Source organism: Bombina bombina, chromosome 3, assembly GCF_027579735.1.
Source record: "Bombina bombina isolate aBomBom1 chromosome 3, aBomBom1.pri, whole genome shotgun sequence".
NCBI lineage: Eukaryota > Metazoa > Chordata > Amphibia > Anura > Bombinatoridae > Bombina > Bombina bombina.
In genome coordinates, this window is record NC_069501.1 from 1,018,069,362 (window position 1) to 1,018,089,431 (window position 20,070).

General features: G+C 38.9%; 1 protein-coding gene across 1 annotated transcript in view; it reads left to right on the top strand.

Moving 5' to 3' along the window:
• Positions 1–20,070, top strand: part of LOC128654327 (solute carrier family 26 member 10-like) — a 255,285-nt gene that overhangs the window by 27,743 nt on the left and 207,472 nt on the right. Inside the window, exons 3-5 of the mRNA XM_053708202.1 lie at positions 5,063–5,220; positions 5,500–5,664; positions 16,237–16,389. Of these exons, the coding sequence (XP_053564177.1) occupies positions 5,063–5,220; positions 5,500–5,664; positions 16,237–16,389 (476 nt within the window). The remainder of the gene's footprint in view (positions 1–5,062; positions 5,221–5,499; positions 5,665–16,236; positions 16,390–20,070) is intronic.

Here is a 20,070-nt window from a genome sequence, read left to right on the forward strand (position 1 = left end):
ACCTGCCTACACTTATTAACCCCTAATCTGCCTAGCGGACCGCACCGCTATTATTATAAAGTTATTAACCCCTAATCCGCCTCACTAACCCTATAATAAATAGTATTAACCCCTAATCTGCCCTCCCTAACATCGCCGACACCTAACTTCAAACATTAACCCCTAATCTGCCGACTGGAGCTCACCGCTATTCTAATAAATGTATTAACCCCTAAAGCTAAGTCTAACCCTAACACTAACACCCCCCTAAGTTAAATATAATTTAAATCTAACTAAATAAATTAACTCTTATTAAATAAATTATTCCTATTTAAAGCTAAATACTTACCTGTAAAATAAATCCTAATATAGCTACAATATAAATTATAATTATATTATAGCTATTTTAGGATTTATATTTATTTTACAGGTAACTTTGTATTTATTTTAACCAGGTACAATAGCTATTAAATAGTTAAGAACTATTTAATAGCTAAAATAGTTAAAATAATTACAAAATTACCTGTAAAATAAATCCTAACCTAAGTTACAATTAAACCTAACACTACACTATCAATAAATTAATTAACTAAAATACCTACAATTACCTACAATTAAACCTAACACTACACTATCAATACATTAATTAAATACAATATCTACAAATAAATACAATGAAATAAACTAGCTAAAGTACAAAAATAAAAAAGAACTAAGTTACAAAAAATAAAAAAATATTTACAAACATCAGAAAAATATTACAACAATTTTAAACTAATTACACCTACTCTAAGCCCCCTAATAAAATAACAAAGCCCCCCAAAATAAAAAAATGCCCTACCCTATTCTAAATTACTAAAGTTCAAAGCTCTTTTACCTTACCAGCCCTGAACAGGGCCCTTTGCGGGGCATGCCCCAAAGAATTCAGCTCTTTTGCCTGTAAAAAAAAACATACAATACCCCCCCAACATGGAATCAGCCAATCAGAATCAAGTTCAATCCGATTGGCTGATGGAATCAGCCAATCAGAATTTTCCTACCTTAATTCCGATTGGCTGATAGAATCCTATCAGCCAATCGGAATTCGAGGGACGCCATCTTGGATGACGTCATTTAAAGGAACCGTCATTCGGCGAGTAGGCGTCGGGAGAAGAGGATGTTCCGCGTCGGCTGGAAGATGATGGCTCCGGAAGAAAGAAGATTGAAGATGCCGTTGATAGAAGACTTCAGCCGGATCATGGACCTCTTCAGCTCCCGCTTGGATGATGACTTCAGCCGGATCATGGACCTCTTCAGCTCCCGCTTGGATGATGACTTCAGCCGGATCATGGACCTCTTCAGCCCCCTGCTTGGGCTTGGATCAGGACATCGGAGGAGCTCTTCTGGATCGATCGGTGAACCTGGTATGGTGAATACAAGGTAGGAAGATCTTCAGGGGCTTAGTGTTAGGTTTATTTAAGGGGGGTTTGGGTTAGATTAGGGGGTATGTGGGTGGTGGGTTGTAATGTTGGGGGGGGGGGTATTGTATGTTTTTTTTTACAGGCAAAAGAGTTGAATTCTTTGGGGCATGCCCCGCAAAGGGCCCTGTTCAGGGCTGGTAAGGTAAAAGAGCTATGAACTTTAGTAATTTAGAATAGGGTAGGGCATTTTTTATTTTGGGGGGCTTTGTTATTTTATTAGGGGGCTTAGAGTAGGTGTAATTAGTTTAAAATTGTTGTAATATTTTTCTGATGTTTGTAAATATTTTTTATTTTTTGTAACTTAGTTCTTTTTTATTTTTCGTACTTTAGTTAGTTTATTTCATTGTATTTATTTGTAGATATTGTATTTAATTAATGTATTGATAGTGTAGTGTTAGGTTTAATTGTAGGTAATTGTAGGTATTTTATTTAATTAATTTATTGATAGTGTAGTGTTAGGTTTAATTGTAGGTAATTGTAGGTATTTTATTTAATTAATTTATTGATAGTGTAGTGTTAGGTTTAATTGTAACTTAGGTTAGGATTTATTTTGCAGGTAATTTTGTAATTATTTTAACTATTTTAGCTATTGTACCTGGTTAAAATAAATATAAATCCTAAAATAGCTATAATATAAATATAATTTATATTGTAGCTATATTAGGATTTATTTTACAGGTAAGTATTTAGCTTTAAATAGGAATAATTTATTTAATAAGAGTTCATTTATTTCGTTAGATTTAAATTATATTTAACTTAGGGGGGTGTTAGTGTTAGGGTTAGACTTAGCTTTAGGGGTTAATACATTTATTAGAATAGCGGTGAGCTCCAGTCGGCAGATTAGGGGTTAATGATTGAAGTTAGGTGTCGGCGATGTTAGGGAGGGCAGATTAGGGGTTAATACTATTTATTATAGGGTTAGTGAGGCGGATTAGGGGTTAATAACTTTATTATAATAGCGGTGCGGTCCGCTTGGCAGATTAGGGGTTAATAAGTGTAGGCAGGTGGAGGCGACGTTGTGGGGGGCAGATTAGGGGTTAATAAATATAATATAGGGGTCGGCGGTGTTAGGGGCAGCAGATTAGGGGTACATAAGTATAACGTAGGTGGCGGTCGGCAGATTAGGGGTTAATTATTGTAGGTAGCAGGCGGCGACGTTATGGGGGGCAGGTTAGGGGTTAATAAATATAATATAGGGGTCGGCAGTGTTAGGGGCAGCAGATTAGGGGTACATAAGGATAACGTAGGTGGCGGTCGGCAGATTAGGGGTTAAAAAAATGTAATCGAGTGTCTGCGATGTGGGGGGGCCTCGGTTTAGGGGTGCATAGGTAGTTTATGGGTGTTAGTGTACTTTAGGGCACAGTAGTTAAGAGCTTTATGAACCGGCGTTAGCCCAGAAAGCTCTTAACTACTGACTTTTTTCTGCGGCTGGAGTTTTGTCGTTAGATTTCTAACGCTCACTTCAGCCACGACTCTAAATACCGGAGTTAGAAAGATCCCATTGAAAAGATAGGATACGCAATTGACGTAAGGGGATCTGCGGTATGGAAAAGTTGCGGCTGAAAAGTGAGCGTTAGACCCTTTTTTGACTGACTCCAAATACCGGCGGTAGCCTAAAACCAGCGTTAGGAGCCTCTAACGCTGGTTTTCACGGCTACCGCCAAACTCCAAATCTAGGCCTAGGTGATTTCTTTTAAATGACCAACCTTTTTTCATACATTAGGTTTAAATCATATGATTTTTCTTTAATCCTGTGCTTGAGGAAGGATACAGAATGTTTATATTTTGTATTGTAATGATAGAAACTAGTTGTGCTCATTGTATATAAAGGGTTAATGGTTCTTTAAAGTGACATTAACTTTAATATATCACTCCTAGTCTTTGCTCAAAATAATAATACAATAATAATTTCAAGCTATATAAAGGAGAACTTTTTTTTAATTTTATTTAGAGCAAAAGGTAAGAAAAAAAATAAACCTTGCCTAAAACTTGTATGAACAAGTAGTTTAATGTATGGTGATTTATCAGTCTTCTGTGATTGGGCAATATATGCCCTCTAAAAACTTTACCAAGGTAAAGGATAGAGGAAAGACAGAAACAAATTTAAATGTTTTATAACCAAGACAGTACAGTACCAAAAATAAGTACAGGTGATTATTCCAGTCTAATGGGAGAACATTGCTTTTTTGCAAGGATTTCAGATTCAATGACATTCCAGTCCATTTGAAAACTGATCAAATACTCTTATTTAAACTTCACCAATACCTTGCATCAGGGGTGGTACTAGACTGTAAACATTTTGTTGGGGTGGGAAATTTAGGGCAGCTGGCACATAAGAGGTTTAGAGGGTGCAACAGTAATGCATGGTATACATAGCAGACCCCTGCACCCTCTAGAACCACCAATGCTTTGCACTGAGAGAAGCTTACAGCGGTATTTCATACCATCCAAAAACACTTTTCTTGCAGCTTTTCACAGACTTTTGTATTTTCCTCCTTCGACATTCTTGACCACCTGAAAAGTCATTTTTTTCCTGTTTCATTCATCATACGTTAGGTGTTCCCAAATCAAAAAATATTGTTTGCTGGTTTAAAAAAAGGCTAAAAATGTATCTTAAATGACACTTTAAAGTATGAAACTTGTACAGGGTAGTTCTAGACCTTTAAATAAACAAAACTATGGATCAAGGCTGTAAATTGATACTGCTGTTTATCATTCATTTTCTTTTTACTTTTTCCTGATTTTGTTATTTTATTCATTCTAAAATACAGCCTGAAATGCCTTTTTACTGCATTATATCAGTGGCCTAAATTCCTAGACGCTTTTAAGGCTGTCAAGAAGCCGTACTGTAAAGGTAAAATCAAATTTCACTGACTGAGCATCACTAATATTACGCGTATATTTTCCAGTACTTTGTTAGTGAGTGTTTCTGCTATTAATATACATAGGTGCATGAGGTGCCCGTTACGTGGTAATACTGAATTACTTGCAAAACCATTTATGTAAATGTAATTGTAAAATGTGCGCTTGACTGTTTTGCTATGGTAAATTTGCCTTGTTGGCTTGAAAGAAAGGTGTCTCGAGGGGCTGGCCTTGGGTGGTCCGGGCATTATAGAGTTGAGATTGTTGCCAAGAATGCAAAATTAATAAAGACTCTTTTTCCATGTTGCCCCTATAAAGTGCTTCTTCTTGCAGTCACTTTGAAGCTGATTAGGTTGTCTCAGCTTTTTTTATTTTACTTTTTCAAGTGTTCTTTTCTTTGCATATGTTAGCACGGACAGTTTTATACAGGGATTTTTTTAAATTAATTTGTTAAGAAAGGCAGGGATGCGTCACAGTGAAATTCATTCTTTGCACCAAGAAGTGAGCGATTATGCGACAGATGCTTCTCTGCGCTGATCACAAATGAGAGGGACTTGCAACTTGTGGCTGTGGGAGTGGGTACACATTTTTAAGATTTCTGCAATATTGAGTTGCTATGAAGTGCCTGAGTTTTTTATGTGAGATATTAAGTTTATGAACAGGTTTAATTGAATCTAGGGCATTGATATGTAGTTTTACTTTTAATAGCAACCGTATTAAAGTCCTGAGCAATGTTTTTACAGTGTATGTGTTTTCCTTAGGTACTTTTGCTGTAGTAAGCCTAATGACTGGTTCAGTGGTTGGGCGTCTAGTCCAGTACCCCTTGGAGAGGAACCTTACTAGTGAAGAACTTACAGATATAGATGCTCAGCGTATAGGAATAGCAGCTGCAATGGCTTTCCTTGTAGGACTTATTATGGTAAATGTTTTTTTAATGTTTCTATAACTAGTTACTGTTTCCACAACAGGGATTCATTTCAAACTGGAATATTAAAATTAAAAACATATATTCATATTATGTATATCATAGAGAAGTAATTAAACTCATTTAAATATGTTTATGCCCCTATGTTAAAGCTGAAATGAACAACAAAATAAAGAAAATAGAGTAAACTGACCAATTAAATTACACACATTGTATTGGCTTTTATGTGTAGAGTGTTGTCTTCACGGTTTAACCATTATCTATGTTTACCAGGTGATCATGTTTGTGCTGCAACTCGGCTTTCTCTCCACGTACCTTTCGGAGCCAATAGTGAAAGCTTTCACCAACGCTGCTGCTTTTCATGTTACCATTTCCCAGATTCAGAATATGCTGGGGATTCCACTTCCAAGGTTCACTGGATCTTTTACCCTCTTCAAGGTCAGTCAAAAATACAAAATCATGGAAAATTATTTCAAGTGAGCATGCTAAGGGTAGTGTGAATGGGGTATGGATGGTGTGTAGGAAGAGTTTGGGTAATCTAGGGTAGGTTATAGGTCACATGTAGCCGCAAGACAATATGGAATAGTGATCACAGTTTAAGGTTGTCTATTCATACAAGAAATGTGGTGGGACAGAATTTGGATTTGTCAATGTATTCAGTTTGTCAATATTTGTTATCTTTAGTGAAGACAAACCCAGATTAACGGTCTGTTGCAGCCCTGTAAAAATGATAAAAATAAATATGTGTGCTGATATCGTCCATGTAAGGCACTGATATGAAACACTCTAGGATAAATTAACTATCAATTCATTGTAAAATGTGAAATATATATATCTTGTAGGTCTTGTTTGCTACCTCAACCCACAAAATGAGGATATTACCAAGAGAAAAGCAAACTGATTTTTCTTGCGCATGACAATGTACGCCTAATTTCTCACAATAAGATTCTATAATTATTGGAATAAACCATGCAAATTAGTATACATTGCCCTACAAAATGACCGTGCTATTACCATAGCATTGTATTAGTTTATATGTACACCATTGATGAAAATGAAAAAAGGCCAATTGTCTTGTTGGCTACTCTGGAGACAGGTAAACTCTAAATCACCCCAATCATAAGTAGATCGACCAAGCAAAACAATGTACAAATCTACATGACTCTTAATTCGATAAACAAATTTGACTGATTGGCAGTAGCTACAAACTATAAACTAAATAAAACAAAATGTATGCTTACCTGATAAATGTATTTATTTCCAGATATGGAGAGTCCATGACATCATCAATTACTGTTGGGGAATATCACTCCTGGCCAGCAGGAGGAGGCAAAGAGCACCACCGCAAAGCTGTTAATTGTCACACCCCTACCCACAATCCCCAGTCATTCGACTGAAAGAAAATGGAAAAAAGGAATAACACAAAGGTGTAGAGGTGCCTGAGGTTTAGTAAAAATTAACTGTCTTAAAAATAAGGCTGGGGTCGTGGACTCTCCATATCCAGAAAGAAATACATTTATCAGGTAAGCATACATTTTGTTTTCTTTCCTAAGATATGGAGAGTCTATGACGTCATCAATTACTGTTGGGAACCAATACCCAAGCTAGAGGACATAGATGACTAGGGAGGAAGAACAAGACAGGCAGACCTAAAAAGAAGGCGCCACCGCTTGAAGAACCTTTCTCCCAAAAGAAGCCTCAACCGAGGCAAAAGTATCAAATTTGTAAAAGTTGGAAAAAGTATGGAGAGAGGACCAAGTTGCAGCCTTGCAAATCTGCTCCACAGAAGCTTCATTCTTGAAAGCCCAAGAAGAGGAGACAGCCCCAGTGGAATGAGCTGTTATTCTCTCAGGAGGCTGCTGTCCAGCAGTCTCATAAGAAAAATGTATCATACTTCTCAACCAGAGAGAAAGAGAAGTAGCAGAAGCCTTCTGACCCTTACGCTTTCCAGAGAAGCAAACAAACAGGGCAGAGGACTGACGAAAATCCTTAGTCACCTGTAAGTAGAATTTTATCCAGGTTGTGCAACAAACTTTCCTTATGAGAAGAAGAATTAGGACATAGAGAAGGAACAACAATCTCCTGATTAATATTTCTATCCAAAACCACTTTTGGAAGAAAACCCAACTTAGTACAAAGAACCGCCTTATCAGCATGAAAGATAAGATAAGGTGAATCACACTGCAAAGCCAAAAGTTCCAAAACTCTCAGAGCAGAAGAAATAGCAATAAGAAACAAAACCTTCCAAAATAGCAACTTAATATCTATGGAATGCAATGGCTCAAAAGGAGCCTGCTGCAAAACTTTAAGAACAAGGTTAAGGCTCCAAGGAGGAGCAACAGACTTAAACACAGGCCTGATTCTGACTAGGACCTGACAAAAAGATTGAGCATCTGGTACATCCGCTAGACGCTTGTGTAACAAAATAGATCATTCAGAAATCTGACCCTTCAGAGAACTAACTGACAGTCCTTTCTCCAGACCTTCTTGGAGAAAAGACAAAATCCTAGGAATCCTAACCCTACTCCAAGAGTAGCCCTTGGATTCACACCAATAAAGGTATTTACGACATACCTTATGATAAATCTTCCTAGTAACAGGCTTGCGAGCCTGAATCATGGTCTCAATGAGCGACTCAGAAAAAACACACTTAGATAGAACTAAGCATTTAATCTATAAGCAGTCAGCTTCAGAGAAACGAGATTTGGATGAAAGAAAGGACCCTGAGCTAGAGGTAACCTACAATGTGGAAGAGATGACATCTTCACTAGGTCTGCATACCGTATCCTGCGAGGCCACACAGAAGCTGAAATCCCAAGGGACCATCAGAGCATCTATTAGGGCGGTCTGCAGATCTCTCAACTTAGAACCATACCTTGGAAGCTTGGCGTTCTGTTGTGACAACATCAGAATATCTCCGGATGGAGTGCCCACTCCACGGGATGAAACGTCTGTCTGCTCAGAAAGTCCGCTTCCCAGTTGTCCACACCTGGAATGTGGATAGCAGAAAGATAGCAATTGTGAGCTTCCGCCCATTGAACAATCTAAGCCACCTCCTTCATGGCTAAGTAACTCTGAGTTCTTGCCTAGTGGTTGATGTAAGCCACTGAGGTGATATTGTCTGACTGGAACCTGATAAACTGGGCAAGGACAACTGAGGCCAAGTCATCAGAGCATTGTAAATCACTCTCAACTCCATGACGTTTATGGGGAGAGCCGACTCCTCCAGAGTCCATAGTCCCTGCACCTGTAATGAGTCCCAGACTGCTCCCCAACCTAGCAGGCTGACGTCCGTGGTTGCAATCACAGAGGAAGGTCTCCTGAAGCATGTGCCCCAAGACAGATGCTCCTGAAAGAGCCACCACGGGAGAGAGTCCCTTGTCGAATGATCTAGATCTATTCTCTGAGACAGAATCGAATGGTTCCCATTCCATTGATTGAGCATGCATAACTGCAGAGCTCTCAAATGGAAATGAGCAAAGGGAATGATGTCCATAGATGCAACCATCAGACCAATTACCTCCATACACTGAGCCACTGATGGCCGAACAGTAGACTGCAGAGCGAGGCAAGAAGACCGAATTTTGGATTTTCTGACCTCTGTCAGAACAATTCTCATAGATAGGGAATCTATTATGGTTCCTAAGAAAACCACCCTTGTAGCTGGAACAAGGGAACTCTTTTCCAGATTCACTTTCCATCCGTGGGAACATAGAAAAGAGAACAAGGTCTCTGTATGAGAGTTTGCTTGTTGAAAAGATGGCGCCTGAACCAATATGTTGTCCAGGTAGGGCGCCACTGCAATTCCCTGACCACTGCCAAGAGAACCCCCAGAACCTTTGAGAAAATTCTGGGAGCTGTGGCAAGGCCTAATGGGAGAGCCACAAACTGAAAGTGATTGTCTTGAAATGTGAACCTTAGGAACTTGTGATGATCCCAGTGGATGGGAACATGAAGATACGCATCCTTCAGGTCTATGGCCATGAACTGACCCTCCTGTACCAACGAGAGAATTGACCGACTGGTTTCCATTTTGAAGGATGGTACCCTGAGAAACTTGTTTAGACACTTTAGGTCCAGGATAGGCTGAAAAGTTCCCTCTTTTTTTGGGAACCACAAACAGATTTGAATAGAATCATAGTCCCTGCTCTTTTACTGAAACTATCATGCTCAGGGAAAAGAGGTCCCGAATGCAATTTAAGAATGCCTCTCTTTTTATCTGGTCTGCAGATAATCTTGAGATGAGAAACCTGCCCCTGGGAGGAAAGGTTTTGAATTCTATTTTGTAACCCTGAGACACTATGTCCACAGCCCAAGGATCTGGGACATCTCGTACCCATGCTTGATAAAACAGAGAAAGTCTGCCCCACTTGATCCGGTCCCAAATCGGGGGTAAACCCTTCATGCTGATTTAGGCTCAGCTGCAGGTTTCTTTGATTGCTTCCCCTTTTTCAAAGACAGATTGGGCTTTCAAGAAGACTTGGAGTGTTCCTGCTTGGAAGAGGGAAAGGAAGGCTTTCCTTTGGAGTTACGAAAGGGGCAAAAATTACTTTGACGTCCTTTAGGTCTATTCTTCTTGTCTTGCGGTAGGAAAGACCTTTTCCCATCCACAATATCAGAGATTATTTCTGCCAGGTCCGGTCCAAACAAGGTTTTACCCTTGTAAGGGAGCGCTAGAATTTTGGACTTAGAAGTAACTTCCGCTGACCATGACTTTAGCCACAATGCTCTGCAAGCTAGGACAGGGAAGCCAGATATCTTGGCTCCCAGCTTAATAAACTTGCATGGTAGCATCATAAAGGAATTGGCTAGCTTGAGAGCCTTAATCCTATATTGGATCTCCTCCAAAGGAGTCTCTACTTGAAGAGATTCAGACAAAGCATCATACCAATAAGATGCCGCACTAGACACAGTGGCAATACAAACTGCAGTTTTCCATTGGAGACCTTGCTTAACATACATTTTCTTAAAATAAGCCTCCAGCTTTTTGTCCATTGGATCCTTAAAAGAGCATCTATCCTCTATAGGAATAGTAGTTCTCTTAGCCAGAGTAGAAATAGCCCCTTCTACTTTAGGCACCATACGCCAAGAATCCTTAATGGAGTCAGCGACAGGAAACATCTTTTTAAAAACAGGAGACAGGGAAAACGGTATCCCTGGCTTCTCCCATTCCTGCACAATAATCTCCGTTGCGCGGTCAGGAACAGGAAACACCTTCACAGAGGAGGGAACATCAAAGTATTATGAAGTTTACTTGATTTCTTAGGGTTGACAAAGACAGGCGGGTCGGAGTCGTCCAAAGTAGTCAAAACCTCCTTTAACAATACACAAAGGTGTTCAAGCTTAAATCTGAAGGATAATACTTCAGCATCAAATTAATGAATTATACTGTCCGAAGCTGAGATTTCACCCTCAGAAGCTACCAACGTATCCTTCTCATCAGACTTATGAGAAAAAGTACCCTGTGTAGCGGAGATAGGAACAGAAACCTTACTATCTGAATCTCTAGTCTTCCTCTTGCGTTTTCCTTGTAGCAAAGAAATGGCAAACAAAGCCGCAGATACCGCGTAAGATACCTGGGCAGCAATATCTGGAGGCAAATAAACTCCTCCAGGAGATTGAGAGGAACCGCAGGGCACTTTATGTGATACCACTAAGGCTTGGGATGTTTGAGGAGAAAGCTGTGGCATTGCCTGAACAGCATCATCCTGAGAAACATGTGACTCAGCATCAAAAAGTCTATTTTTATGTTTTAATGTCCTATCTAGACATGTGGAACAGAATTGCATAGGCAACGCAATTTGGTTCTCCAAACATAAGAGACACAAGTTCAAAGGAACCTGATTTTCTTCCATGACTTAGGGCAAAAAATCTGCAAGTAACAGACCAAAAATTAACAAATGTTAAAATTATAATACTGTTCTGTTAAGAAGAATGGGGGTGGAAAAATTGTGATCACCCATGTCCTTTATAGATTAATTAATGGTCCCACAGACAGAGAAGATAACATTTTGTTTACACAACAAATTAACAGCCTCTACACCTCAGCATTTTTACTGAGGTGCCTACCTGCCACCAAAAAACTTTTAGGAGTGTGAGAACGTCCGGGACCTAGTCAGCCGCCTTCTCCACTCAGAGGATTTAACAGAGTGAGCAGAAGGTCATGTGACCGGGGAAATAAAGCTGCACAATTACTTTGAGAGAAAAATATGCACGCTTTATACCCAGCAAAAGCTGAGACCGTTCTGTAGCTAGAATCAGAATTCCAGTCATATAAAAGATTAAAAGATCCATTGATCACTTGCTCTTTGTGTGGACTGGCACAGAATCAGAAGCTGAAGCCTTTATAGCTTACCTCAATATCAATGACATTAATCTCCGATTCACATCTAGCTATGATAAAGTAAAGGTACCATTCCTGGATCTTTATCTGATAGGTAATCCTAATGATCTTAGGGTGGAGACCACTTTATATAGAAAGCCCATCACGTCTAATATGATCCTGCATGCCAAATCGAGCCATCCCAAACATACTGGCTTTGGGGTAGCCAAAGGCCAGTTTATAAGGCTTAAGAGAAACTGTTCACTAGACAATGATTTCCAGAATGAAGCAAATATCCTCAAGAAATAACTACAGGATAGAGGTTATCATTCCAAAATAATCAAGAGAGCTTATTTGGAAGTGGAAAGAATGGATAGGGAGACAATACTCCAACAAACTAAGGTCCGTTCTAACAGTAATTTTGCTAATCTGAAACCTAGTTTCATTACTACTTTTAGTCCTCAGTTTAAAGAAATTTGTAGCATTATAGACAAACACCTCCCCGTTTTGACAGGAGACGATAGTCTCAAAAATCTGGTCTCAGAAGGCTGTAACTATGTCTCTAGAAAAGGTTGCACTTTGGGTAATATTTTGGCACCCGGTATGTTGAAGAAAGCCACCTCAAGTGGGAGTAGTTGGCTTACAGTTAAGGGTCACTTTAAGTGCCACTTCTCTGGCTGCATTGCTTGCAGCCATACCAGTGTCACCAATAGGTTTCAATTGAACGGTCCACAATAAAATAGTTAAAACATTCAAATGGCAGGTGATTGAAACTATTATGAATGCCCCAAAGGGGAGGAGGCAAAACCCTAAAGCTTTTTCACAGAGAGGCCTTGTGGATCTTTACTCTGCGGACTAGACGTCCACAAGGCTTTAATGCATCTGGTTATATCATTAATCACTGGAAACTTTAATGAATTATATTTGGATAGTGCAATTTTTTGCAGCCAATGTTGTATTATATATTTGGATAGTGCATAGATAAAGGGCTAAATACAACTATCCAATACAGATGTTGTACATCATATAATTTACAAGTTTGTTTGAATTGTATCAGGGATTGCACAATTTATATTATACAACAATATGTTCATTCTATCAATAGGTTTCTTTTAGCTAAGTAAAGCCACCTGCTATCACCCAGTTGATTATATGCTGAATACCATAAATTCACTAATCCCTATAGTTACAACTTCTAATAGTAGACTTAATTTGTACTCATAATATTTTCTTTTTTGATATTTTGTATCCTGGGGATTATGATTGGTTCCCTAACTTCCCTACAGGGTTAGAGAACATTGTCTATTTAGGGATTTAAATGGTATGCATTTTGTCTTTTCTCAGTGAGATTTTGCATTTAGTTATGTTATCAGTATTATTTTCTTAATTTTTCTTGAGTATATTTATAAGAATTGTTATTCTCTAATTACAAGTTCGGGTTATATGACAGGTATTTCAGTGGTACATTGATACGCTATTACACAGCTGCTAACCCTTATGGAGCCTTGATGGCTTTAAAACGGTGAATACCGGATATTGCAGTATGGTCTATGATTAAGGCTTTTTCTTACAGCCGAAACGCGTAAGACCGGCAGGAGCTTTATGTCATAGCGTTCAGCTCATTAACTTTTATTGTTTTACCCCTTGTATATTTTGTTTGTTTGTGTGTACCTTACGCATTAAAACCTCTTTTCTTTTTGATGGAAGCTCGCTAGATTTGTGTTTTTTCTTTGCATTGCAGAATCAGAATACTGTCAGACCTGAAAGCTGTATCTTCAAAGTTTCACTATACAGTTGCTATACACTGACATACCCTGTCTTATATATTAGAAAAAATAAAAGTTTCTGAGCCACAAAAAGGGAGTTAATCCTCCCCAGTCCTTTAAGGAAGTTAACCCCTAAAGTCTCCTGTCACATAACATCCTATGTCCCAAATAAAGGTGCAGAGAGTTTTCTTAACCCCTCCAGTGCAAGTCTCCCAAGCCTAGAAGACAAAAGCACTTACATGTAACATCTAGCCGTCCGGCAGGAGGACAGCTCACAAGGTGTGAAAGGATGCCAACTCCTTACAGAGGCCTGTGGAAGAAGGAAAGAACAGAGTAAACCTACTCTGGCTTTCTGTACTAGGGCAGCAACGTGTTAGGAAAATGCAGCAATGCCCACCTTACAAGTTCCTAACTGCTTTAAAGCCACCACTACTCCACTGAAGAAATTGACGTGGATTACAGCTATACTCTAAATCTTACTTGTAGTGAAAGAAATACAATTTTCTTCAGACACCAAAACTTGACCTCCTCCATTAACTGAGGCAAAGAGAATGACTGGAGATTGTGGGTAGGGGAGTGACACTTAACAGCTTTGCTGTAGTGCTCTTTGCCTCCACCTGCTAGCCAGGAGTGATATTCCCCAACAGTAATTGATGACGTTGTGGACTCTCCATATCTTAGGAAAGAAATCTATTTTTTTTGCTCTTTTTATTTGTCTCTATGTTCAAGTTCATTAAATATCTTTTGCTGATTGTTGTATTCTTTTTCATGACAGAAGCAAAGTTTGTTGTGTTTACTTAATACATGCACATTACATTATGTATACATGTTTTCACTTATGTGAAGAGCAATAATGTGGGAAAATTATAGTTTTTAGTTGAGTGAATTATGCCATTTTGATCATTTCCAACAGAAAGGCAGCCCCCCTCTTCCTATGAAAATTGAGCACACAAATATGTGAATACAAATGATCTTCACTAGATCTTAAATTCCCATTATAGTAAAAAATGACATGCTCTCATTTATTATGATATGTAATTTTACCTGAAAATCTATGTGTTCAACCTCTACAACTGTGTTAAACACAAAGGTAAAGTTCTGCTCAGCAGCCACAGAGAACTGCTGGTCCTAAGTGGATACTGCTGCTGACCCAGTCAGCAGTGCTAGGTGAAAGAATGGGAGAGAAAAATAATATATATTGGGTGGATTAGAAAACAGTAAATTAAAAATGAGTATGATCTGGATAGGAAATGAGGAATTGCTGTATGGTTTGGCGACATGAGAGGTAAAAGGCACATTGAATATCATTGTTATTAGGATTGTGACCACATTTCTTGTAAGAGGTAGTGTTTATTAGCTAAAGAACATATATTTTACTTTATTTGGTGGATATATTAGACAACAAAACTGGAAACAGATGCCAAGACTGTTAATTAGAAATTCAGATAAAGATACTGGATTTGGACAAGATAGTGCTCCATTAATAATCTGATTTGATTTAATACAATACAAATTGCTTAAACAAGTAGAAAACATGACTGATTTAAATGGCTTTGCTGGCTGAGGTGTTTAGGAATCCATAGGATTTCTTCCAATGTTATAGAGGGCACAACCTCTGTCTAGATACACACACTTGTTCAAAGTCATGATAAAATATGGAAACACATAATTGTATCAATATATAACTGCATTAGAAAAATGAAGAAATGTGATTAATTTCAATAGAATATATATATAAGATCAAATGCTTTTGTTGGAGATACGTAGTTATGAAGTAGAAAACCAGTTAAACCGCCTGTAACATTACACAAAGAGTAATACAGTAAACCTAGCTTTGTGCACTCCCCATTGTGGATATAAAGCACACACACCTTTGAAAGTACATTTAGATTAGGTACATTATTTATTCATTATTTATTACAATTTATTTTCTCCCCACTAAAGTTACCCTGGATCCTAGTCAGTTTCGAAATTCCAGTTGTACAGAAAGCATAATTTATGATGATACGTAGTGTATGCTGACAAAATAAATAAATAAATTGAAAGTTATCTGTTTTAACTATTGAAAAATTCAGTTGTTTACATCCGTTTTTCTCAAACCGCGCGAGAGACAGAGCTGTGCTATAAAATTTTGATAGATAACAATTATTTTGATCATAGATAGACATGACTAAGAGCCTATAGCAGGCTTGAAATATCCTTCATTTTTCTTTATTTGGAATTTAATGGAAGGAAGCTAAAACAAAGGTCTGTTTCAAAGAATATCAAGATGGAATTTCAATTTGTTTCAAAGAATTGTTGGGGGTGGTAATTAATTGTTCCAGTTTGTATTTGTGGGTGCTATCTTCTATATTTTGAATATTGGAGTTTTAAAGGTTTTGTCATATCTTACAATAGAAATACAGGTATACCCTGCTCATACAGCGGGACCGGAGCCCCGCTATAAAGTGAAAACCGCCTTAAAGTGAAACAATGCGGTTTTAGCTTTTGTTCACTTGCCAGTGTGTTTAAAAACTTGGAAACATGTTTGAACTAACATATATTAGGTGTGCAATAGCGCTATTTAGTTTAACACAGCACAGCACAGTAACAAATTAGTATTCAATAAAAACTGTACCTGTAAAATAGGGACAATTTGCCAGACTACAACACTGATACACAGATTGTACTGTAATGCTGTAAACAGAGTGAACTAAGCATAACAAAATGGTGCCAGTGACTTTTCTCGCAATCTCTCGATAAGTACAGCACTGTTTTAAAATCCTTGGAGGTTGAACTTCAGCTCCACAAAGCGCTGTATTAGCGAAGCGCTGTAAAGGGAGGTATACCTGTATATATTTGATAGTAATAGAATTAGTATAAACTGTAAAATACTATAAAACATTATAAACATCTAATCTAATACCACATTTTCTTCTTTAGACACTAGCATCGGTTTTTAAGGGGTTGCCCATGACAAACGTGGCAGAACTAGTGATCTCCATCCTGTGTTTGGGAGTTCTTATTCCTATTAAGGAGCTAAACACACGCTACCGCACCAAGCTAAGGACTCCGATTCCAGGAGAAATTGTCATGGTAAGAATTTAAAAGGATAGTACAGTCAAAATTAAACTTTCATGATTCTGAAAGTGCATCCAATTTAAAACAAATTTCCAATTCTAATATCTAATGTTCTTTGTTCTTTTGGTATCCTTTGTTGAAAAGTATATCTAGGTAGGCTCAGGAGCAGCAATGCACTACTGGGAGCTAGCTGGTGATTAGTGGCTACACATATACACCTCCTATTATTAGCAATTTGCAGGACCATTCTACACACATTGGCCCCAAGTTATCAAGGTCTGTCGTACCTGATCCGACAGTGCGGATCAGGTCCGACAGACCTCGCTGAAAACGGGGAGCAATACGCTTTCCGTATTCAGCATTGCACCAGCAGCTCACAAGAGCTGCTGGTGCAACGCCGCCCCCTGCAGACTCACGGCCAATAGGCCGCCAGCAGGGGGGTGTCAATCAACCCAATCGTACTCGATCGGGTTGATTTCCGGCGATGTCTGTCCGCCTGCTCAGAGCAGGCAGACAGGTTATGGAGCAGCGGTCTTTGTGACCGCTGCTTCATAACTGCTGTTTCTGGCGAGCAAACACGGGGCATCAAGCTCCATACGGAGCTTGATAAATATGCCCCATTGTATTGCCCAACTACATGCTACAGAGTGATTGGCTAGATCAGTGCATATGCTCATTTACATCTAACTTTTCATTGGCCCCATCAAGAAATACAATGTAAAAAACTGAACATGGTTTTTTATTGTTATATCCATAGACTACTATGGATTTTCAAAGTTTGCTAATGTAATGACACAATTTGAATACTTTTACACATGTATGGGGTGTTTTCAGTGCAGTAAAGTCAAAATTAAACTTAATTCAGATTATCTTAAATAACTTTCCAATTTAGTTTTATGATCAAATTAGCTTCATTCTCTTGATATCCTCTGTTGTAGAGTAGACTGAGAGGCAGTAATATACTACTGGGAGTATCTCAAAAGCTAATGACAAGAGGCACACATTTGTAGTGACCAATCACCAGCTAGCTTTCAGCAGTGCTTTACTGTTCCTGAGCTTACTTAGGTATGCTCTTCAGCAAAGTATACTAAGGCCTAGATTTGGAGTTTGGCGGTAGCCGTGAAAACTAGCGTTAGAGGCTCCTAACGCTGGTTTTAGGCTACCGCCGGTATTTGGAGTCAGTCAAAAAAGTGTCTAACGCTCACTTTTCAGCCGCGACTTTTCCATACCGCAGATCCCCTTACGTCAATTGCGTATCCTATCTTTTCAATGGGATCTTTCTAACTCCGGTATTTAGAGTCGTGGCTGAAGTGAGCGTTAGAATTCTAACGACAAAACTCCAGCCGCAGAAAAAGTAGTTAAGAGCTTTCTGGGCTAACGCCGGTTCATAAAGCTCTTAACTACTGTGCTCTAAAGTACACTAACACCCATAAACTACCTATGTACCCCTAAACCGAGGCCCCCCCACATCGCCGACACTCGATTAAATTTTTTAACCCCTAATCTGCCGACCGCCACCTACGTTATACTTATGTACCCCTAATCTGCTGCCCCTAACACCGCCGCCCCCTATATTATAGTTATTAACCCCTAACCTGCCCCCCACAACGTCGCCGCTAGCTACCTACAATAATTAACCCCTAATCTGCCGACCGCAAAGAGCCGCCACCTACATTATAGCTATGTACCCCTAATCTGCTGCCCCTAACACCGCCGACCCCTATATTATATTTATTAACCCCTAATCTGCCCCCCTCAACGTCGCCTCCACCTGCCTACACTTATTAACCGCTAATCTGCCGAGCGGACCGCACCACTATTATAATAAAGTTATTAACCTCTAATCCGCCTCACTAACCCTATAATAAATAGTATTAACCCCTAATCTGCCCTCCCTAACATCGCCAACACCTAACTTCAAACATTAACCCCTAATCTGCCGACTGGAGCTCACCGCTATTCTAATAAATGTATTAACCCCTAAAGCTAAGTCTAACCCTAACACTAACACCCCCCTAAATTAAATATAATTTACATCTAACGAAATTAATTAACTCTTATTAAATAAATTATTCCTATTTAAAGCTAAATACTTACCTGTAAAATAAATCCTAATATAGCTACAATATAAATTATAATTATATTATAGCTATTTTAGGATTTATATTTATTTTACAGGTAACTTTGTATTTATTTTAACCAGGTACAATAGCTATTAAATAGTTAAGAACTATTTAATAGCTAAAATAGTTTAAATAATTACAAAATAACCTGTAAAATAAATCCTAACCTAAGTTACAATTAAACCTAACACTACACTATCAATAAATTAATTAAATAAAATACCTACAATTACCTACAATTAAACCTAACACTACACTATCAATAAATTAATTAAATACAATATCTACAAATAAATACAATTAAATAAACTAACTAAAGTACAAAAAATAAAAAAGAACTAAGTTACAAAAAATAAAAAAATATCTACAAACATTAGAAAAATATTACAACAATTTTAAACTAATTACACCTACTCTAAGCCCCCTAATAAAATAACAAAGCCCCCCAAAATAAAAAAATGCCCTACCCTATTCTAAATTACAAAAGTTCAAAGCTCTTTTACCTTACCAGCCCTGAACAGGGCCCTTTGCGGGGCATGCCCCAAGAAATTCAGCTCTTTTGCCTGTAAAAAAACACATACAATACCCCCCCCCCAACATTACAACCCACCACCCACATACCCCTAATCTAACCCAAACCCCCCTTAAATAAACCTAACACTAAGCCCCTGATCTTCACCTCACCAGGTATCACCGATCCGTCCTGGCTCCAAAATCTTCATCCAAGCCCAAGCGGGGGCTAGACATCCATCATCCGACGGCTGAAGAAGTCCAGAAGAGGGTCCAAAGTCTTCATCCTATCCGGGAAGAAGAGTAGATCCGGACCGGCAACCATCTTCTTCCAAGCGGCATCTTCTATCTTCATCCGATGAGGACCGGCTCCATCTTGAAGACCTCCATCGCGGATCCATCCTTCTTCTCCGATGACTAGACGACGAATGACGGTTCCTTTAAATGACGTCATCCAAGATGGCGTCCCGCGAATTCCGATTGGCTGATAGGATTCTATCAGCCAATCGGAATTAAGGTAGGAATATTCTGATTGGCTGATGGAACCTGCCAATCAGAATCAAGTTCAATCCGATTGGCTGATCCAATCAGCCAATCAGATTGAGCTCACATTCTATTGGCTGATCGGAACAGCCAATAGAATGCGAGCTCAATCTGATTGGCTGATTGAATCAGCCAATCGGATTGAACTTGATTCTGATTGGCTGATTCCATCAGCCAATCAGAATATTCCTACCTTAATTCCGATTGGCTGATAGAATCCTATCAGCCAATCGGAATTCGAGGGACGCCATCTTGGATGACGTCATTTAAAGGAACCGTCATTCGTCGTCTAGTCGTCGGTTGAAGAGGATGTTCCGCATCGGCTTGGAAGAAGATGGTTCCGCTCCGCTCCAGAAGAAAGAAGATTGAAGATGCGGCTTGATAGAAGACTTCATCCAGATGATGGACTTCCGACTTCAGCCCGAGGATGGATTTCTTCAGTCGCCGCTTGGATCCAGACTTCAGCCCGAGGATGGACGTCACTCTTCAGCCCCCCGCTTGGGCTTGGATCAACACTTCC